This window comes from Malania oleifera, chromosome 1 (assembly GCF_029873635.1).
Source record: "Malania oleifera isolate guangnan ecotype guangnan chromosome 1, ASM2987363v1, whole genome shotgun sequence".
Taxonomy (NCBI): Eukaryota; Viridiplantae; Streptophyta; class Magnoliopsida; order Santalales; family Ximeniaceae; genus Malania; species Malania oleifera.
Window position 1 is genome coordinate 124,259,669 of NC_080417.1, and position 22,516 is coordinate 124,282,184.

The following is a 22,516-nucleotide window of genomic DNA, read 5'->3' on the forward strand; positions in this document are numbered from 1 at the left end:
CAAGATGGTCTATGGGATCTAATGTTCCATCAAATTTTTCTATGGTAGGCATCTTGAATTTCCTAGGTAAGGGGATCTCCATTACTTATTTGGTCAATCTTCTTGAGTTTTTTTTTTTTTACCTTCAAATTCCAACAACTGTTGCTTGTTGATGCCTACACTATTGGCATCTTCTACCTTTTTTGCTAAGTCTGAAATTTTGAAGGCTGCTTCATACGACACTACTGCTTTTTCTTTAGGTTTTGTTTCTATTTGATGTGCTTCTTGATTAGGTTCCACTAGGTTTTTTTCCTTTTTTTTTTTGTAGGATCATTCTGAACATGTGTTCTACCCTTCTTTGAAGTACTAGGAATTGGTCTAATGGTATGACTTATGATGGATTGTCTGGTTGTGGTGAGTGGACCAACTAAAGTGAACAAACCCTAGCAATAGGTCCAAATTTTGAATTATGTGATGTGGCCATGATCGATATTAATGAATTCTAGATGTGATTCCCACACACAACCCTAACTATTTTGCCACTGAAATTTGCCTGGGTAAACTAGATCAACCACAACCTCAATCATTTGTGAGAATGAAGAATGGAAAAGAGGCTTGGATGACCCATGGTGTACTCCGAACTGAGATCACTCTCATGCCCAAGTTAGGGAATTTGGAAGGATTTTATGATTGCAACACTATGAGTGAGGATGAAAATGAGACACTGTTACCTCTCTTGCTAGTATTTTTATAGGAGAGATCATTAAGATTACAGGGTTACACTTTGACTTAGAGTCTCTATTAACAAAGATTGAGTGGAACATTACATTCTTGCCTCAATTAATTAATGTCATTACTTCGTCATTGACCATTGATGTTAGTGCTTCTCTTTTTAGTCTATCCCAAGTCAACACAAGGATTTTCATACCAATCAACATAATAATATAAATGGGTAAACATCCTTATCTTTTGAAAGTGAGACTAAATATTTCTAAAATAATGAATTTTTGTACTATAAGTAGAAAGAAAATTAAAGTAAAATTGGATAAAATTTCATAGACCATGTTTATAAGTCATTATTTGAAGATAAAAGAGAAAATGCTCGTCTAGTTAAAAATATAAAGCAAAATAAAACAAAAAATATTGAAATATTATTCACATACAATCACGTGCAATATGATTACTAGTTTCTATAAAACAATACAATCACTTCGTTCATAGGAATGGAATGGGGAGTTGGAATGAAATCGAAATTATCACTTGATCCTGCGTCATTTTTGTAATGTATATAACACTTGTCCCACATCGATTTGATAAACAAATCTTTCCCTTAGACTAGAGTATAAATAGGATACCCCTCTTGTATACAAATCACACTATTCAAGTTTTCTTAATTGTGTGGGTTGAGTAGATATTTGATTAGTACATAATTTATATAGTTTTCAGAATATCATAATTTACAATATATATATATATATATATATATATACAAACAGATATTTTTCAGATAGATATGTTACAGTACTTTCAGATATAATTACATCTGGTTATGTTTATTTGATTTCTGCTTCTCGTTGCTTAGGTTGATGATTGGGTTTAATACAGTGTGGTATCAGAGCATTTTAAATGTCTTAGTATAAAAAAAAAAACCTAGTTAAATAACAGGTCGTTACAATGACTTTATGTTTTCCGCTGCATCTCAGTGTCATCTGGGCTCTGAGATGTTATGGCAGGCATTAAGGGGTATAAGAGTAAATAAATAAATGAAAAAAATGGTGTAATTTTTGGGTCGTTACATTAATAACTGATATTAAATGTATCAGCATGTTAGACAACACATGTCTTAATAAAATCAATCTTCCACCTTATGAGAGCAACTTAAATTTTCATCCTACAATTTTTTTCCTAATCTTCTTTACAAGAGGCTCCAAGATTCTAGAAGAAAATTTTCCAGAAACCAAAGGCGCGCCCAAATACGTAATTGGGAATTTACCTTCTATGAAACCCGTGGTTCTCAATAAACCACGTTTCCGAGCTAGAGTAATGTATTTCGAAAGGAATAACGCAGACTTTGTCTTATTGATTTTTTAACCTGACCACTTCTTATACATCTCAGAGTATAAACCATATTTCTAATAGACCTTTTCTCATCATTTGCAAAAATAAAAATATCATCCGCATAAAACAAATGCGAAACCAAAGGGGCTCCAATCGGATGATGAAATTGTCCAATATGGCCTGTCTCATAGTTTTTCCTAAGGGACCTTGTCAAAACCTCCTCCATTATAATGAATAAATAAGGAGAAAGTGGATCCCCTTGCCTCAAGCCTTTAGTCAATTGAAAAAACCCTTTAAAGGTTTCGTTCATCATAGCGGAAAACCACGGGGACTCCATACAATTTTTTATGAGCTTGCAAAACCTCTTAGAAAAGCCAAAAGCCTTAAGAACCTCCAGAAAAAAATTCCAATTCACTCTGTTATAAGCCTTAGCCATATCCAGTTTTACTGTCACATTGCCGCCAGTCATTTTTTTGTGCAAAGAATGAATCATTTCCTATGCAAGTGTAATATTCTCAAAAATACTATATCCAAGAATAAAAGTACCTTGCTCATGCGAGACCAACTTATCAACAATCTCAGTTAGCCTAAAAACAATAATCTTGGAAAAAATTTGGTAAGCCACATAGCACAAACTAATAGGCCGAAATTTATCAAAGTTAGAAGGATTATCCACCTTCGTAATTAAAACAATAAACAAAGAGGAAAAGAACCTGGAAAGAGGAGTGCCCTGGAAAAAATTCTTTATCCCATCCAAGACATCTTTTTTAACAATGTCCCAATAAGATATATAAAATTCATAGCCAAATTCATCTGGTCCTGGACTGCTTTCTTTGGGACGGATCGACGTAGAGAAAATTATTATCAACATCTGAAATTTGCCTTTGAATTAACTCGGAGAGATCACAAGGTTCAACCACTAAAGACTTTGAGAGAAAATTTTGAAAAAAAAAAAGAAAAAAGTAGCGGCTTCATTATGTATTACCTCCTCACCATCCAATATCCTCCCGTCGTTTATAACCATACGATCTATACGACCTTTATTCCACCTCTGATTGATAATTGAATGGAAGAATTTAGAGTTTTGATCTCCCCCAATCAACTATTTTTTTTTTTTTTTTCGCAATTTGTCCTAGGCAAGATACTTCCTTATTCTCCCACACCTGAATCTCCAACTTAGTAGTCAAGTAATCGACTTCGACCTCCTCAGAAAAACCTAATTGTAGCTGATTTTCTAGAGATTCCATCATTTTCTCGCGAGCTTGTAGGTTTTCTCCCATTCTCCCAAAGACATTTTTATTTCATGCACGTAAAACAACTTTAGTTTTCTTAAGACGAATAGCAAGTTTCAAGAGACTCGAGGCCGAGTCATTCTTGATCCAGGCATTTTAACACACGACCAAAACAAATCATGCGAGCTCCACATATTAAGGAACCGAAATGGAGTAGGGTCATACAAAGAGACTAACGTATTCGTATAAACCACCATGGGATCATGATTTGAGGATTTCCGACTTAGATATTTGAATTGAGCTGAACCAGAGGTTGGAAAAAGCATTATTAATGAGAACTTGATCAAGCTTAGCCCACCTACGAGCCACCCCTTCATGACCATTGCACCATGACATACGAGGGCCTGTGTTTGATAAATAAAAAAGACCATAATGATGTAAATAGTCCTTAAACTCCATCATAGGTAAGAGTGGTCCTAGATTTCCACCAATTCTTTAGGCATCCGTTCGAATAACATTAAAATCATCCAAGACCAACCAAGGAAAATTTGAAATTTGGCACTTCTCCAGTTGCCACCAAAATTCTCTTCTTTCAACATAAGAACATTTGGCATAGGCAAACTCACCAACATCCTTTGGCCTTCCTTGAAGAACCACCCAGAAATCATCTGAGTCGTGATTGAAATCACCTCAAAGGCATTCATATCCTTTCAAAGCAACCACAATTTACCACCCTGATTTTCATTTAATATAAATGGTGATAGTTTAGAAAACTATCCAGCATTACCATCCTCTCCTCAGCCGCGAAAGGTTTTGAAATAACAAACAAACCAACATTAAACTTATTAATCAGCTTCTTTAACCAGCCTCTAGACTTGCCGAACCCTCTAATATTCCAAAGAAAAATTGTATCAGTCATAAATTTAATTTATGCGGTCAGATGTGAACTCTATGAGATTTCTTCACAGATTTTTCCTTATGGTTTTTGTGTTTTTGGGAGTCCATCTCTTTGCCTTGTATCAGACTCATACATTTTTTCTTTCTTTACCCTTCAACGCTGAAATTTCACCTATGAATAACTCAAAGCCAATTCCCCCCACTGATGTAAACCTTGGTTCCCACCTCTAGTCAGTTAAATACTATTCGCATGATCCACTTTCTCTTGAAAGATAGTTTCACCGTATGGAACTCAAACAATCAAAGAAATGGGAAAAAAAAAATGCATACAGATTGCTTTAAGTCATAAAATAGTGATGAAAGAAAGGAGTACTGACGTTCTAAAATTATAGTTTCCCTGGAGTGCCAGACCGAGCTGTTCGCATGCATTCAGTGATGCAACTAACATATCAGCTGATGAAATCTCTCTTCAAAATTACACATGCATGATGCATTACAGAGTTTCTCTGTTTTTTTTAAATTGTAGTATGTATAACAAAAAATGTGTTGTATCATTGCATGCTCTAATAGTAATGCGTGTGTTGCTTCTGGGCCGGGTGAGATCAGTCATCTTCCAACTGCCAACATCACAAGGATGATCTGATCATGTAAAATCAGCTCAATGCACAAGAAGATGCATGGCGCATGGCCTACGTACGCTCCCTCTTAATAGGTGTAAATAGAATGGATTGCTACCTACTCTCCCTACTCATGCTTCTGGGCCTCGTTCACCCGGCGAAAAGCTAGAAATGAAACCCAGAAACTGATGGTTCCCAGGATCAAGAAGAAAGCATAGAATATGCAAGCATTGTAGCAGAAAAACAGAAGATTCACTATGAAATCATCAATTTCTCTTCTCAGCTGGAAATATATTCCGTAAATATATATGAAAATCGCAGTTGAGCCGCCCCGTAGCACCGATCTACCATGAATGTGAGTACAAGTAAATTAATTAGTTAATACCAATATAAAGATTAAACTGAGAGAGCTTAATTAATTTTTGTTCAGATAACTAAATACCTCCACCACCACTGATTATCTTGCTTCAGCTGCTGTAGGTGCGCAAAAAACATGCTGATAATCACAGTCAGCGTCATGGCCAAGACAAAAGCCATCACCAATGTGCTGAATGTTCCGCAGACTTTATGGCTCCACAAGCTAGCATAGATATTATCCATCTCCAAGAAGACGGCAAGGAAAGGTAGGATGCCCCCAAGAAACATTTGGGCAGGTGTCCTCATGTACCAAGATAGCCGAGGAACCTCTCTTATGGCTCTTGATCTAGAAGTACAAGGTGCTTGAGATTCAGAAGGTCCATATGCATATCCAATGTTGCCACCCAACGTCAGTAATGAGGTGGTGCAAAGTGCCCATACAACAAAAATTGTGACCACCGTACCAAATTTAGGTAGAATCACAACCCCTTCACCTATTGCCACTATTGTGGCAACATAAGCAACTGTAAGGAAAACTGGAACAGAGTAAAGGACCCCAGTCTGGAAAATACATTCTTTCTGCAAGAAATGTCATGGGCTATCTGTTTAGTTAAGGCAAATAGAAGCAAAGTGAAATCCAAGAGAGGGGGCAAATGCTTCCTCGAGACATTTAAAAAAAAAAAAGAAAAAAACACTGTTCTAGAGATGTAAAACTTTTACCCATCCAATAGCAGTAAATTGAACATGGAATGAAGTGGCGATGTACCCAGAAACTGCAGATGTGAGACAATAAATAAAGAGAAGATATGTTGACAAAACCTGAAAATTGCAGGGATACAGAACGCCTGAAAGTGCCAGAAAAAATAGGGTGCAAATCCTGAACATAGAATCATGAACGTGGTATCATAAATATGAAGCCTAAAAAAAATTATAATTATTATCCATTAAAAATATCGAATGTGAAATTAAAGACAGGATAGTATACACATGGAGAGATGGCCATCAGGCAAATTGCACATCACATATTTGACTTTACGAAAGGAAAATACTGTTGCAAACTTACGATTCAATTTCCATAAAGTTTACTAGATTTAAGATGACCTACATCTATAACAAGGAAAAATGTGAATTGCGTGTGCTGATGTGCATATTTTGATTAAAGCTCCAACAAGGACAACCTTTTGGAAATACAGAATACAGGAGCAATGGTCTTTAACACAGTTATTTGTTTTTTTTGTTTTTTGTTTTTATACACTTATTCCTCAAGATAAAAGTTATGAACAAATAATAAATGAAGACTAACCGATCTTCAAAAAAAGTTCTTTGGGTTCTATAAGCAGTGCATTATGTTTTCTGGCGCATCCAAATTTTGTAAAATTTTAGTGTCATCCTCGTCAGATTCATCCAAGGACATTTCAGATTCTCCCCTCTATACACACCTATTGTTAATGAACTGGGTCCACCATGCTCTTAATATATCAAAAAGGCCGTCAATAATGTATAAGAACTAAACTGACAGAGGAAGGATCAAAGAAGAAAAGGACTAAAATTAGATTCTGAAATTTTGGGGTCAGAATTGCAAGCAGATCGTAAGTAACAAATTTGCGGATAAATGCTATCTAGACTGGCTTACAAAATCAACATCTGGGTACCAACACCCAGGACGGCACCAAGCAAGGATGGATATGGAGGACATCGGCATGAATCCCCATGAATTTGCTTCATATTTATTTTCCCTGGCTTGGCTTCTTCTATGTCTCCATCAGAATACCTGCAGCATGTGTCAGTGAATGTTAAGCTGATGAATTTCCAATGACCCGCTTGAGAGGAATGCTCTCGAAAGGTATAGAAAGGTGAATACCGAGTGAAATAACCCGACAAGTATTGCATTGCTACTTCAAGAAGCAACCCAATCCAGATGACAATAATGCAGGCTCTAAATAAGAACATAAGAATATTTTCCCAATCTCCTTGCTCTGTAGGCCAGTTCACTGAGCTTTCATTGAGTTCTCTCCAGAAAACAGAATAAGTGAAGTTGACTTTAACTGGAACATCTTCAGTTACATCCAGATCAGAATCGAAATCGCACATAACAGACATGTCCATCACTTGGCCCCTGGAAAAGTAGGCATAAAAACTCAGGTGTTTGCAGACATAGTACCTAGGTCTTTCATTGGCATCCCCAAGAGCTTTTACAACCTTCCCCACAACGGTCTGCAAGCGAATGCTGTTATAGTACATGACAAACTCAAATCTGTTTTCTGCAGCATGCCTGAACTTCGCAACTTCATCTTTCGTCAGGTTCTTCTCGCATAATATTTCTCTAATTTTCTCCTTCTTGAATGTCAACTCATATTGGGTATTAGTGAAACAATCACCAGCTAAAACTTCTTCAAAGGTTCTCTTCCTGTTGGTTATTATGCCTGCAATCAAGGGGAAAGTGGGAAGAGCATGAATGCCTTACGGCAACTGAAAATGCGAGCTTGTCTGAAGTTGTAATGGCGACATAAAACTATGTAACTGGAAAAATTAAATGATTTAAAGTAATAAATTCTGCCAATGGAAAGCAGAACAATGCTTTTGTTATTGAATTGAGGGCTGCTACATTATCATAAATTCAGTATTTTTCCTCCCAATTTTAAATTTCATTCTGATGATCACCAAAAAGTGCCCTTTTCATCATGCAATATAAAACTATAAATGGAATTACTTATCTCTTACTTCCTGGAGGGCAGAATGGCAAATGAAAGTATGGAAGAGCATCACTGCAATGGAAAAGAAAATAGTCAGATCAGCTAAACACAAAGAGGTGATGATGTCTTATTATGCTAAGTTTAGCTGATCAAAATTAAATTCACCACACAAGTGATTAATTGATTGTATGTGTGTATAAATACTATTACTAGTACTATTACTATTACTATTATTATTATCATCATTGTTCAACTTTTCATTGGGAAGTCTCAAGACTAGTCATGGTGAGACTATCGATTTACAGTCGCGCTTACTCATCTAGTAGCAGCGGATATTGTTTATAAGATAGCTAAGAAAAGGCAACCGATGATTGTTGAAAGAAATTATCAGCGTAAATTGGACGGATCTTGAAACTATAGAATTGTGAAATCCGGAGAACTCATCAATGCAATCCATGATCATTAAAAAGAAGGAATGAAAGACATTGCGTTCAAAGGCTTCAAAGACTGCAATGTAAGTTAGTTGATCAGCTTGGTCTTTCCAATATATTTTAATTTTTGACAATTTTCCGGCGAGATTGTCGTGAATGATCATCTCGGACTATAAAAAAAAAAAAAAAGATTATCAGATAAGGTGGAACTCCTATAGCTATCAATGAACTGAAAACTGATCAATGCTAGCTTGAAGCAATTCAAGATCTTGGGCGCGCTGCAACACTGAAGTAAACTCGAACTTGCTCAATACAGATGATTACAGATAATGATCCAATTAAACAAGAGAAAGATCGAAGCATTCAGACAACATAACGATTCAAAAGAAGTGAAAGTCACGACGATTTCGAATGTTTACCATGGATCGTCAGCAGGAAAAATTTTATTGGCGAACAATGGGATACGATCTCCATCCTTGTAGAGAGGATTCTCCGAATTAGCAGTAGTATCGGGTTGAACAGACATCACCAGAGCTGTGAGCAGCAGAGCAATGAAGCTCGCCCCAGGCCTTTGCGCCATTGAGAGAGAGAGAGAGAGAGAGAGAGAGAGAGAGAGAGAGAGAGAGATTTCAAGAGCTAGAAATGGAGGGAATTGAAACGGGGAGGTGTGGCGGGATGAACTCTTTTATTTGTTCTGTTCGTTTAATCGATCCTTACCGTCGGTGAGTTGAATGAAGGTTGGGAATCCAAGCAGTGGACGGCGTTAGATTGGATTAGACGGCAGCGGCGTGTATTGCTTAACACAGGCTAACAGGCTGCGCTACCCGAATTGAGCGGGAGGAGGTTACTTAGTCAGTTAGTACGTTATACTGTTGAAGTGTCAGGGAGCGCGGTCGGAATCTTCGGTGGCGCAGGGGAGTAATCAGAGGGAGAGAGTGATTGGGTCACCCGCGGGGATCTAGTTAGGTCACCGGCGCGAATCAGACAACCTTCACACCTCGACAAATAATGTTTTTAGTGGATTCAACATTTGAAATATAATAAAAACTTGTATTGTAAGCATATAAAAATAAAATGAACAGTTTTGTTTTATGTCACTTTATTTTTATGTAGCGAACAAATTAGTTACTAACCAAAGTTTTGAAGACACTCATATTTTATCAAATTATGTATTAAATGTTTAGTGTCATTCTAGACAATTTAATTTTTTTTTTTAAATAATCGTAAAAATAAAATTAACTATAAAATATTAAAAATTTTGATCATGCTTTGATAAGAAATGAAAATCACACAAAAACTAAAATTTTGCTAAAAAGCAGAGGGAAAAAAGAAAAAAAAAAAACCTTTCGATAAGCCTAAACGTGGCCAAATGTGGAATACCTTTAACTAACAGAAAAACTAGTTCAACGGCATTATTCATTTAAGACATTTTTATACTTGTGCAACTTATATTGTAAGATTTAATCCTTACTCATTTTGATTAAAAGTTAACATCATTTTAAAGTTGGATTTAAAACATATTTCTTATAGTGACGTTAATGGCTTAATTTATATTAGGGGTGACAAAACGGGTTGAAACTCGACGAGTGACCTGTGACCCATGACTCATCCGTTTAAATCGGATTTGAGTTCAATACAAACAAATCCATTTATTAAACGGGTTAAGTGGATTCAGGTCGAGTCACTCGGCTGGCCCGTTTAAAAATAAAATGAAGAAGTGTCTTATTTTTTATTTTTTTTGTAAATATATGCTTTTTTATGTGAAATGTTTAAAGTTTTTTAAAATAAATAAATTATATTTTTTAAATGGATAACTCATTTATAATTTTTTTATTAAATGAGTGAGTTTGAGTTTACATAATAGTCAACTGTTGATAAACAGGTCAATTCGAACCCAAAATCATACATGACCCGTCCAAATCTAGTCGAGTAATTTGTTTTGTCATCTCTAATTTGTATTAGCGATTATATTTGTATTGATGTAGAAGTAGTTATTTGGTGTTAAAGAGGAAGAGTATGATTAGTTGGAAGGAGAGAGAGGGTTAATTATTCATAACTGTTTGACAGTTGCCCATTAATTAGTTGGGCTCATGCACCTTACACGTTTTGAATTTTATAAGGCATTTAATACACATGTGCAGCTAATAAATGAGTTTTCAAAAACCACTTCAAGTGGATGGTCTCATGTTACATTTTTATAAAGTGAAGTAGGGTAAATAGTATTAGCTTGCAAAGAATTAAAAAAGTAGTATTATTTGAAGGTAAATGATTATTTAAAAATAGATGTATCTCATAAAATTTAATTTTTAGAAATCCATATATACAAACGAGGAATACAGATAAATATTTTATTATAAGAATTTCAATTACTTTCTTATTATATATATATTGGGTGAAATAATAAAGAATATAAAAAGATAGCTTTAATCTTTAGTTATATATATATATATATATATATATATATATATTATATTCCATCTTATTTTAAAGAAAACTTATTTCTCGAACCGAATATAATTTGAGTCTTAAATATTGTACCTATTTGCATGTATGCTATTCTTTGTTATTTAAAAAATATATGAAATAATATTCACATACTTTTATACTCTCTCTCTCTCTCTATTTATAAAATATAATCTTGATCTATACAAGATTCACTCAGATGAATCAATCTTGCTTATTGCACCTATATTGTTGTACTCATTTTGTGAATCAAAGTTATAATTACCTCTTAAAAATGTTACGTGTCGCATGAATAGTGTGTTGAACTTAAGGTTAATATAGTTCATAGAGTATAATATTTTTATTAAAAATTAATTAATTTATGTCAAATTAAAATTTTATTTTTTGATTGTAGCTTTTGTGAGAAATTATTATTATTTTTTTTAAAAAATTCTCATGTTGAGCATGCATGAAGGGTTAATAAATTTTAAAAATTTGACTATTTACAATAGTTTTTGAAAAAGAAAACAAAATTATAGCTCCTATATTTAAAGTATTAATTAATCAAAGTCCCTTTTAAAAATTACTTTTAACAAGGAATTTTATATTTACTATTCCTCACGAAAAAAGTATTCCAAGAAAAATTTGTAAGGGATGTGGAATATTCACATAATTTGTTGAAATAAATTGACTTTTTCCCTTCTCTTTTGTCACGTGCGTCCGCCATGTTTTGGTGGCAAGAACTTCCCGTCGGTAAAGAACTCCAGCTACGACGATGAGCTGGCTATCCCACGTAGTCGCGTGCTCAGCACACTTGTGCTACAACGTGTCCATTGGCCCATCCACCGACTATCTAGTGAAATGACCAGATTAGCCCTCCAGAAAAGTGGAGCCATATAAACTTATTAATTAATGCACCAGAATTGGACGACGACAATGGCTTCGTCATTTCTGGCTGCCGCAGTAGAGAAGGTCGGGCCGGCCGTCCGGCGTCAAGCCCTGACGTTGACAGACGGCGCCGCCGTTAGAATACGGCATCTCCTGGAGCAGCGCCAACGCTCCTTCCTCAAGCTCGGCGTCAAGGCTCGCGGCTGCAACGGCTTGTCCTACACCCTCAACTACGCAGGTTGTACTTCTTCCCCTTCACCTATCTCAATATGTATAATTCGTTCTTTGGTTCTTAACTGATTCGACGCAATGATGTTTGTTTGTAAATTCGAGAAATCTTTTGGGCGAGAGGAAATTTTAGGGTAACATCTGCTGTATGAAAATTTGATTGAGAGGAAACGAAAATTTGAATGTTATGCCTTTTCTGTTTTGAATTTGAATAAAAGAACAGCTTGAATCGCTCGAGGTAAGGAGTTTCGATTTTCTCAAGTCTCAGGTCTCAAACTGTCTGACATGTGAGATGAAAAACCTTAATTTCCTTTTTTCTTTTCCGTATGTTTTCTCGAGGATTAAAGGTAGAATTTGGTTCCTCATATGCCGATGAACATTTTTTGTTCTAACGTTCGTGGGATTTTGTCGTGTCCATCCAATTTGTGCTCGGAAAATAATATCTCCTCACCCCTAAATTCATTTTTTTTCTTCTCAGGAAAATTTCAGGCTACAAGATTCCGTTTGCGTATAAAGATATATTAAGCTTAATAATAATTTCCATGACACAACTGATTGTGCCTCCATAATTGTCTATATGTGTGTTTATTGCAATGAAATTGTTGGGCAAGGCACTTGAAATATGCATGTGCATGATAGAATTGATTTTAAAGTAAAATGAAGATGTTTTTGTGCTGCTGCCTGCATTTGAGTGCTGCGGTAGCAATAGGTGCGGTGCAGTGCTGGGGGACTGGTGATGTAGAGTGGGCAGCTGGCCATTGGAGGGTCTACTTTTACCCTACTCCAAAGAACAGGGTCAAAAGCTTTTGGATTCTAAAGGCATTATGTTAAGTTTAATTATTAGTTAGGGTTCTGTGCATGCAGGGAGGATTTGTAAATAGGCGGGCCTTAGGGGCTTGCTTTGTTTTTAATCTTTCCTATAAACTAGAATGCTGTAGTGCAAACTAGCTTGGTAAAGTTGAATTGGAAGTTTCAGGTGTGTTATTTTCCTACCTTTTCTCTCCTACTCCGCCTCCTTGGTTCTACATCAGCTGGCTGGTGGTCCTTTGATTTTTCCTAGAATCAGATGAGTTGGAAGTTTTTACAAAATTACTGTGTTTAGTTTTTATTAAAGAGTTATGGACTTCACATTTATGTGAGAGAGAAGCAGAAACATCCTCTTTGTTTTTTTTTTTTTTTTGGGGGGGGGGGGTGTTATTGCTGTATCTAATCCTTCTTAGATTTTGTTTTTGCATAAGAATCATGCAGCATGTTACTTTTTAAATTTATTGTGGGTGAAAAAGGGCATGGGTACCTTGGCCAAAAATGTTTTAGAATAGGGAAAGAAAGAAAGGCATATGAGGAAAATGAGGCCTAGGCAATTGTGTGGTGGAGGCCTTAAGTATGGGCACGAAAAAAAATGTTCAAATAGGGGAAACAAAAGGGAATTTTGTAGAAGTTTTGATGTTATCATAGACTCATGATATTCATCATTTGCACACATTTGTTAATTTGGAAATGATGGAACTGAAATAAAGGATTTGCTTGAATTAACAGTTTCTATCTTGTTCTTTTTTTGATGGGTAAAATAATCCCACAAGCACAAAACCTTTCTTAAGGGGAGTTGAACTATTTCCACCCAAATAGGAAGTCAGTAGATGAGGCAGGAGATCATGATCCCATGATTAACAGTTTCCCTTTAGAATTGAGACACTTAAATTTTATTTTATTTATTTATTTTTTTAATCTCAAACTCAGCATCTCCATTAGGAATTTGAAATCCTTGTGAGTCCTGGACTTCCTCTTTCCCCATTTTATATTAAAAATCTTGAAGCCTAAAAAGCATAGATTTTGCAAACGAAACCTTATGCTATCTTATTTTGTCCTCTCTTTTTGCAGTCCCATTCTACCATTTTTTTGGTCCTTAATATTGCCTTCCTTCCTTTCTAGGTGGAATCACTGCCTCCTTGAGTAGCCTTATCTAGTTTTATGTATGATATTGGCCTAGTTAGAAGGCCAAGATTAATCTTCTTAAGTGTTTTGAGGGTACTCTATGATTCATCTTCAGTTATTCCCTAGGCAGTCTGAGACTAGGGCTACAAACGAGCCAAGTCGAGCTGAACTGCGGCAAGCTCGAGCTCGGCTTGTTTATTTATAAGTGAGCTCGAGCTCAAAGTTTTCCATTTGAGTTCGACTCGATTAGCATATGTATAACTTGAGCTCAGCACGAGCTCCACTTAACTAAAGCTCATTTCACATGTAAACAAATCGAGCTCTAAATTTGACTCAACAGAAGCTCGTTTCAAACTGATAAACGAACCAAACCACTAAGCTAATTAAATTAATTGATGACGAATAAATATAATTTGATAAAAATATATTTTAAATTAAAAAAATTAAAATTAAATATTAATGTGATTAATATTGAGTTTTTTCACGAGCCTAATATCGAGTTAGTTCACGAGCCTTATATCAAGCTAATTCACAAGCCTAACATCAAGTTAGTTTACAAGTTACTAACAAATTAGTAAATGAACCAGCTCGTGAGCCTAACAAATCGAGTATGAACCAGCTGGAGCTTGGCTCATTTAGTTGACGAGCTTGAAAGTTGAGCTTGAGTTCAGCTTGTTTAACTTAATAAATGAGTTCGAGTGCGCCATTATCGAGTCGAGCACCGAGTAGCTCACAAGTGGTTCGGCTTATTTGCAGCCCTATCTGAGACATTTCTTAAGGTCTGGGATATATTTGGTTTAATTATTGATGGCTTCTCAAATAGGTGAACAATCAAACAAGATAATCTGTCAGGTTGGAACTGAGGGACACAAGAAGAGGTTGTGTCCTATGTAACTCCACCAAAGAATGACTGCATCAGTGTGACAGCATGGAGCAGTGTACTTTTTTGTCCTCAGCCCTGGTGCTTTTGGCATTTTTTTTTTCCTTCATTGATGAACAACATATGCCAAAAGCATTGTTCATGGTTGAACTTGGATGATAGTGTAAGTCACAACCATAATTAAATTTGATGCAGAATTTGTGAAATATTAGCAGCAAATTATATATTCAAAGTTCTAAGTTGCCAAGTGTGGTTTGGCTGCAATTTAAGTTTTTGAGCTAGCGTTTGGTCATGAGGTTAATTTAGCTAATTGTGGTTTGGCTGCAGCTTGCAATTCTTGGTCTAGTGGTGACTTCAAATATTGCTTCTAATGTAGGTTTGGGGTTCTGCAGCAGCCTTTGGCGTATTAAGAGTTCCTTTAGTGGGGTAATCCTAGAATTGGGGGGTTTTGGGATCTAGTCATTGCTAAAGTCCCTGAGCGGCTTGATGGGTGGTAGGTTTTGCTTCTTTTCTCCCTTGAGTGGTCGTATTTCTTCAATCCAAGCAATTCACTATATTTTCTATCCTTGTTTAAGATTTGAGTTGGGGTTGCTAATAGGTTAGAGTAGATTATGAGAGATTTTCTTTGGTCAGAGGTTGGTGAGAGGAGGGTTCATCTTGTGAGTTGGGAGATTGTCTGTAGGTTTGAGGAGGAGTGGGGATTGGGTCTTGGTAAGTTGATGTCTACAAACAATGCTTTGGTGGGTAAGTGTTTATGACGTCCCCTTTAGAAATAGATTCGTTATGGCATAGATTTGTCAAAAGTAAGTTTGCCATGCAAGATAATGGGCGGGATGCCTAATTTTATAGCTAGGGTTTGCTTTTGGAAGTATCTATGGCTAGGTGAATCGTGTTTTTCGGCTTCTTTTCCTTCTATTTTTTGTATTCCTTTGTGTCCTGATGCACATATTTCTTTTTGCCTTGTTATTCATGTCATGAAGGTGTTTTGGGGCTTCAAATTCTGTTGTAATGATTGGGAGACACGAGGATCCTTCTTCTCTCTTACATTTTCTGTCCTCTTTCAAATACTCTTATTCAGGGGATACTAGGGTTCATGTTGGAGAATTCTGGGTGTTTATTCATGTAAATTTTTTCACTCTCATTTTAACTGGCTATTTGTTTGTGGAGAGCTAAATTCTTTTGAAGGTACAGGCTTTTCTGTGAATAGCCATTCTTAATAGATCTAACACTAACAATCTGTTGCAGATTCGTAGGCCATACATGGCTCTTTCAAGTCTTTCCATGATATTTGCGTTGTGTGCTATGATAAATTGATAATAATGAGGATCATGCACTACTCATTCATGTCCTGTCACTTGTGTGTCTTAATTTGATGGGAGATGTTGGAGAGAAATGATCAGATTTTTCGTTATCAAGCTTCATTTTTAGATCTTGTTCGGAAAACATTGTGTTTTTGGCCTGATTGTGGGTTTCCGCTTCTTGTTGGTTTGGTAATACGACTTTCTCTGATATTCAGCAGGATTGGTTGGCTCTTCTAGCCTTGCCTTTTGGTTTCTTTGTTTTGTGCTTGATTTAGTTTTTCTTTTCATTTTTCTTTCCATTTTGTGAAGTGAGGATTTCTTATCCTCTTTGTACTTTGCTATCCTTTTTAATGGATTTTTTTTTTCTTTTTCTATAAAAAAAAAAAAAAAAAAAATCAAAATTCTAATAAAAATGCTTTGAGTTGATGAAAATTGATATAGAATATTGGAGAAGATTACAGAAGCACATATCCTCCTTCTACAGTGGATGCTCCTTTCTTTTGGTTTTTCATTTGTATACTTCGAAGTGCTTATATAGTTGGGAAGTGTCAGCCGCCAAAATAAGTGTTATTGTTTTCTTCTTTCATTTTATCAATATCTTGATCATTTGACTTATAAGCACTTTCTATTCATTTGAATGATGGAATGTAAATGTATAGGTAGAACTCTGGAAGTGTTGTGAAAGCTTGCACTCTTGTATGTTTAGATCATAGAAAATATTTTTGTTTGGGAACCAGTTTAGGATAAGGAGAACGCGGAACTGACACTTTTTTATTTTTCTACGAAACTGATAGATGAGAAAGGAAAGTTTGACGAGCTGGTCGAGGACAAGGGTGTGAAGATACTAATTGACCCAAAGGCCCTGATGCATGTAATTGGAACAAAGATGGATTTTGTTGATGACAAACTCAGGTATACTTGTTCAGTATTAGTGGCACAACACATATATTTACATGTAATATGTAATGATTGGCATGCATGTGTAAGATTCTGTTCACATTTCTTATGGCTACAATTTTAACATGTTCAATTCTTGATCTATCTAGCATTTGTTGGACATGGATATAATGGCTTGGTTACGTTTTCTGTATTAAAATTAATTTTAGAACATGAATGTGACATGAATGAATGTTCTCTGAATTTGGAAAGAATGCATATTTTTAATAAAAAAGATGATACACTGTTTTTGTGTGTGTTGAAACCTCAACAAGTTGAACTGTCTTAGTAATATAAAAAAGGAGGAAAAGATGGAGAGTGGGAAAATTATAATTAAGATTATAATTACACCTGCACACAAAGATGCATGTTTGCTTAAGCAATATGTATGAAAGTGTATATTGCATGAAGCACTATGTGTTATACACTTGTACAAAATGAGAATGATAATTTCATTATTGGTTGAGACTCGGTTTAAGAATGCTTAAAGAGGTTTTGTTTTAAGGTGAGGATTGGATTTGACTACAATTTGGAATGTGTTGAACTTCAGTCTTTTGTTTGATTTTATTTAAAAATGTAGTATGCCTGAAGAGAGGAAAAAGGTCTTTTGAATGAAATTTTATTGTTTTTTTCGCTCTGAGGCATTTTCAAGAACAATTCATCTGTAAGTTTGTTACACTCGAGCATAAAAGTTACAGGTGTTGTAATAGAAACAGCCGCTCCAAAAGTGGAGTTAATACTGTGCACATAATGCCCACCTTGGACCTCCGATATGGTTTGAGAGTCTTGTACACTTGAGTGTTGCTTTTTTCATTTGTGCTGCATTGTCAGCCTGTCATGAGTGTTGTTCATTTATAATTAGGATTTAGTGTTGATGAAATTTGGTCTCAAGCTCTCTCTTTATTTAGGAAGGAGTTATAGAAAAGTATAAAGTATCTGTGGTATCTTTGTCCCACTTGCCATGTCATTTTCAGCATTAAGTGTATCATTTCAATTTTCTGTCTCGTGTTTTTCACTGTGTATGTTTTCAATTTTGTGGTGCAATCTGCCTGTGTCTGAATTGGAAGCTAATGAGTTCCTTATCTGTGGTTGATAATTGGGCATGAAAATCATTTTGGGATGTTGACCTTTGAATTCCGTCGATTGTCCATGGATTTTGAAACCTGTTGAATATGTGCACGTGTGTGTTTGTGTATATATATATTGATGGAAAAATAAGCTTTATTAAACTGAGCAAGGAGAAACAGATATGAAGAAAGAGACAAGAAATCCTCAAGCATGAAAAAAAGACAAAAAAAAAGAAAAAAAAGAAAACTTAGCATTAACTTAATAATGCCACCTTAGTCTTAGTTAACATCCTGAAAGCAGCAGCCCTTAAAACAGCCTGCAGTACAAGCCCAAGGAGAAGCCAAATACCATATCCCATCCCAAAGAGGATCCATTGGCAATCTCTTTCTAGGAAAAAATTCTAGCATTTCTTCCCAGCCAAATTCCCCATAATACGGCACGAAGAGGATGCCACCCACAGCATCTTTACCTTCCCAAAACCAACAAAAGAAATACTTGAGCTTCTCAACCAACCTCAAATGTACCCACAATTCACCAAGAACTCCAAAGCTTCAGAAGGCATCCTATTCTGTGCATATTTTTGGTGTTAAACTTCATTAAGGGCTACCAACTTAGCAAATGCCTTCATTGTAGTAACTTTAGCATCCTATATGGCCTGATAAAGAGGAAAGAAACGTCAGCCCTAACTAGGGCAGAAAAGAAAGATATACACAAAGAATTCCCCAGTGAATCTAGACTCCAAAATTCTACCATCACTCCAAGGTATGATGACCATCCAACACAATGAGCGAAGAGCAAAGAAGACAGCTCCTCTAACTCCCTATCATTTAACTCCCTTTCAAAAATGCATCCTTCCTTTGGTTCACGGAATTAAAGCTGGTATGGAATAAAAAATCTGGCCCCGATTCTCACTCCTATGTTTGGTTTGCATAAATGAGGATGGAATCACATTCCATTTGGCCAGAATGCTGATTTCCCCATTTAATTGAATGTTGTTTCCTCCTGTGGGAATCATAGTTCTGTTTCTAACTCCATTTTTTTCTCAAAGATACTCATAACCCTCAATAAATAACAACAGCAACAACAACAATAAGAACAACACAATAATAGTTGTAAGAATAATTATTATTATAAAAATAATTGAAATAACAATAAAAACATAATTGGAACAACAACAACATTAAAAAATAATAATTATAGAAATAATAATGATTATACTAACAGCAACAGCAAGTACTACAACAACAACAACAACAATAATAATTACAATAATATTAATAGTGAAATAATAATTTTTATTATTATATAAAAATAAAAAATAATAACAATAATAAACAATAACAACAACAACAAAATAATAATATAATATACTAGAGAAGGGATTCTCCAAAAGGCTGTATTTTTGAAAGCCCAAAACAGCCTTATGACCTCCTGGTACTCTCCTATTGAAATTAGAATACCCTTAAACTCTTTGCTCATTTTCTCCATATTTGACCTGGTTTTGTTAATGCCAAAAAACCCTATAATTGCCTCATAATTTCTGTATAACTACCCAAAAGCCCTCTAATCAAATTAGCAGTACCTTCAACTTAATTTTAAAAGATCAATCCATTTTTAAAAGATTAAGCTGTGGAGCATGCTCGCAGTGAGTGCCTCATAATTTTACACATATTTTCTTTACAGTTCTTTTAAAATTAAAAAAGAAATAGGGAGCCGTGGAGCACGCATACAGTGGGTGCCAGAGCTAGTAATAATAATAATGTTATCATTATAAATATAGATTGTTATATCGTAATAAATGTATGAACAACAACAACTAAATTAGTTTAAAGTTCATAACATGAGGTAGGTCATCTTCTATGTTGTACTCCTTTTAACCCTTTTAGAATTTGAACCCAAGACATTCACTACAAAAGTCCCAACCTCTCCACTAGGATTGTGCAATCCATTGGTTCGGGTAGGAAAAATGAAGAATCATTTTTTTTTTTTTTTTCAATTTTGCATAGGAGAAACTCAAACCGAACTGATCTTCTATATGAAATTGAACAAATATCCAACATATTAATTTGGAGAAAAAACTGAACCAACTGGATTGTATATTTTGAAAACCAAATTGATCAAAGTGGGCTCAATAGGGGGGGGGGGGGGGGGGGAAGCCTGTAGAGGGAGGGTTTTTGAGAAGGAATGGATAATTTAGTTTTTGGAGAAGGAATGTATTTTATGTTATTTGTGCATCAAATAGTGCATTGTGCGCATGCAAACACATGTATATTATGCATGTGATAATATGTTTTTGTGTATTCTAGTTTTGAACTACTTTAAAATTTTCCGCATTTGTGTCATGTTGTACCAACAAGCCATGTTGCTTCCATGTCAATTGCCACCACAACTCATTTGTGTCATGGTGTTCCCATGAGCCATGTTGTGTCTATGTTAATGCTTCTTTGGCTATTCCATGACCAACTCCAATGCCACCATTTTCACCACATCACTTGTGCTCCATATAACAAAAATCAATGCTGTTATTGCCTGCAAGATACCCTTGTGACCACATCACCACCACAATTCTATCAATTTGCTCAGTACATAATAAACTGCCGAACTGTTGTTGCAGCTGTTAGTCATCCAATTGCAGCTGCCACAATTACCACCTCCATTCCATTACCCTCACAATGTCCACTGCGTCATTGTTGCCTTACTACTCGCTACCACCATGGTTTACTAAGTTAGCATTGTTATGACAAAGAATGCTTATATAGTCAAATATCATTGCCCTGCTGCCACCACGGTACCAAGAGTTGCCTTCTCCCCCTGCCACCTTCACAAATGTGCAATTTACAAAATTGCCTTTGTTATTGCTGCCGCTGCTAAAACCATTGCATTTAACCATGATCTCCAGACCACTACCAACGCTGCTGTTTACTTCCAACTACTTCATCAGTTGTTGATGCCACCACTGCTATTATTCTGACAACTGCCAGCTCATTGTTTTCTGACAATTGCATAGGACTCCATGTATGTGAGCAAGAGAATCTGCTGGTCTAAATTATACTTGTTAAATCATGTGAATTTTTACATCCCTGCCCTGGGCTTTGGCTGCATAATGGGAAGTAAGAGGGAGGGGCTATTTATTTATTTATTTATTTTTTGGACCTCCCCCTGCTTTTCTCTCTCAACCGTGCCCCCAATCTAAGGAAATAAGTGGAGGCTATGGCATTGAGAAACTTGACAGCCTGTTCCTGGGAAGTGAAGAGGTGGTGGTGCAACAGGCAGAAGCAAGATGTTGTAGCATTGAGGAGACAGAAGAACATGCAAACCTTGAGAATCTGCACCCTGCCATTGAGCTGTTAAACTCTAAGTAGCTTTGGTTTGTATTGTGTATTTGTCTGTTTGCCTCTTGCCACTTCAAAATTATTGTTAGGCCTATGTAATCTTGAAGTTACTAGCTCCAGATGATACGCACATTTTAACAGTCTTGCCGCCTGACATTTGCAGATCTGAGTTCATATTTATCAATCCAAACTCCCAAGGGCAGTGTGGTTGTGGTGAATCTTTCATGACAACAGAAAGTACTGGAGCTGCTAAACGTGGAGGTAGTTAAGAATTGTGCTGTACCAGTGATGAATCACAAGATTCTTTATTTATCCAATTGGCTGACCAAGCAGAACACAATTGATTAGCTGACTGAACCCGATAAGATAGAAAACAAATGGAGCTTAGTCATGTCCTTTGAGCTTTCACATTGATACATAGCACCGTCATTGATCTTCAAGATCATGTTTCTTGTCTAAAGTAGATGTTGATATGGTATGTACGTGAATGTCGCAAATATTTGTTATACGTGATTAACATATTTGTTTGAGATCTATCTAATTTGTAAGATTTCCTGGCGCCTTTGTAGTCTGCAACATTTCAAAAACTGCTGTTCCTATGAAAGTGAAGAAATGGATACATTTTTTTTCGCAATTACTCCAGCTGTTTTTGCTGCTTAAATAAACTTTCTTCCTTCGCTGTGACAAAATGCAATGCATGCATATAGGGCAAGGACCACATGATGTGCCAGACCATCATGTGTTCCCTCTGCATTAGTCAGGTTACTGCCTCATCATATTTTGAAGGGTGAAATGCTCCAGTGGAAAAAAAATGTACTGCAAAGAGCAAATGTTGAAATGCAATGATAGCAATTCAGGGTGGGAATGATTCAGGATGGCTGCATTTACTTTTGTGTTTTCTGGATTCGCGGAAGAAAAAGTAAATGCAGCAATTCTCGACGTCGTCATTGCGGACTATGCACTTTGCAGTGATGCTGGAGAAGGTCACCCACATATTTTGTCGAAATGTGGAGTCTGAAAAACATGCATCATTTGCTCAGCAAAACAAATAGATTAATTGGAAAAGCAAATGTAAGTGAAGAAAAAAGGGATAAAGGGATTTGCAAATTGCAACCTCCTCCTCAAAGAGTAAATATAAACTGGAAAAAATTTATGCTATCAATTATCAACTTATTCTATTATAATATTTTATTTTTATGAATAAGCATTATGTTCTCAAGTATGATTACTATTTTATTTTACTTT

The 22,516-nt window shown here is 35.8% G+C and overlaps 3 protein-coding genes across 4 annotated transcripts in view; 2 read left to right on the forward strand and 1 right to left on the reverse strand.

Moving 5' to 3' along the window:
* Window positions 1–3,530: 3,530 nt before the first annotated feature.
* Window positions 3,531–8,844, reverse strand: LOC131148731 (transmembrane 9 superfamily member 2-like). Its single transcript, XM_058098635.1, has 10 exons — window positions 8,684–8,844; window positions 7,862–7,905; window positions 7,302–7,563; window positions 7,002–7,256; window positions 6,793–6,911; window positions 5,861–5,913; window positions 5,226–5,719; window positions 4,057–4,156; window positions 3,808–3,937; window positions 3,531–3,673 (listed from the first exon to the last, which is right to left on the reverse strand). Exons 1-10 carry the CDS (start codon window positions 8,842–8,844, stop codon window positions 3,531–3,533), a joined length of 1,761 nt encoding a protein of 586 aa, XP_057954618.1.
* A 2,742-nt stretch (window positions 8,845–11,586) lies between these two features.
* On the forward strand, window positions 11,587–21,908 carry LOC131153056 (iron-sulfur assembly protein IscA-like 1, mitochondrial). Of its 2 annotated transcripts, XM_058105092.1 has the most exons (3): window positions 11,587–11,832; window positions 16,730–16,847; window positions 21,435–21,908. In XM_058105092.1, the coding sequence occupies exons 1-3, from the start codon at window positions 11,619–11,621 to the stop codon at window positions 21,538–21,540; spliced, it is 438 nt and encodes a 145-aa protein (XP_057961075.1). In that variant the 5' UTR covers window positions 11,587–11,618; the 3' UTR covers window positions 21,541–21,908. The 2 variants fall into 2 exon arrangements, with proteins under 2 accessions (XP_057961075.1, XP_057961069.1); XM_058105086.1 differs by having other exon boundaries at window positions 11,614–11,832; window positions 16,730–21,908.
* A 237-nt stretch (window positions 21,909–22,145) lies between these two features.
* Window positions 22,146–22,516, forward strand: part of LOC131148738 (uncharacterized) — a 36,336-nt gene continuing 35,965 nt past the window's right edge. The window contains exon 1 of the mRNA XM_058098647.1: window positions 22,146–22,254. Within this exon, the coding sequence (XP_057954630.1) occupies window positions 22,146–22,254 (109 nt within the window). The remainder of the gene's footprint in view (window positions 22,255–22,516) is intronic.

Excerpts from the sequence above, each read along its gene's own strand:
- LOC131148731 (XM_058098635.1), bottom strand. The coding sequence starts at position 8,844 with ATGGCGCAAAGGCCTGGGGCGAGCTTCATTGCTCTGCTGCTCACAGCT. Across the intron at positions 7,564-7,861 it reads GCCATTCTGCCCTCCAGGAA|GCATAATAACCAACAGGAAG; the intron begins GTAAGAGATAAG and ends CCTTGATTGCAG. Across the intron at positions 3,938-4,056 it reads TCGCGGCTGAGGAGAGGATG|ATGATTTCTGGGTGGTTCTT; the intron begins GTAATGCTGGAT and ends ATCACGACTCAG.
- LOC131153056 (XM_058105086.1), top strand. The coding sequence starts at position 11,619 with ATGCACCAGAATTGGACGACGACAATGGCTTCGTCATTTCTGGCTGCC. Across the intron at positions 11,833-16,729 it reads CTACACCCTCAACTACGCAG|ATGAGAAAGGAAAGTTTGAC; the intron begins GTTGTACTTCTT and ends CGAAACTGATAG.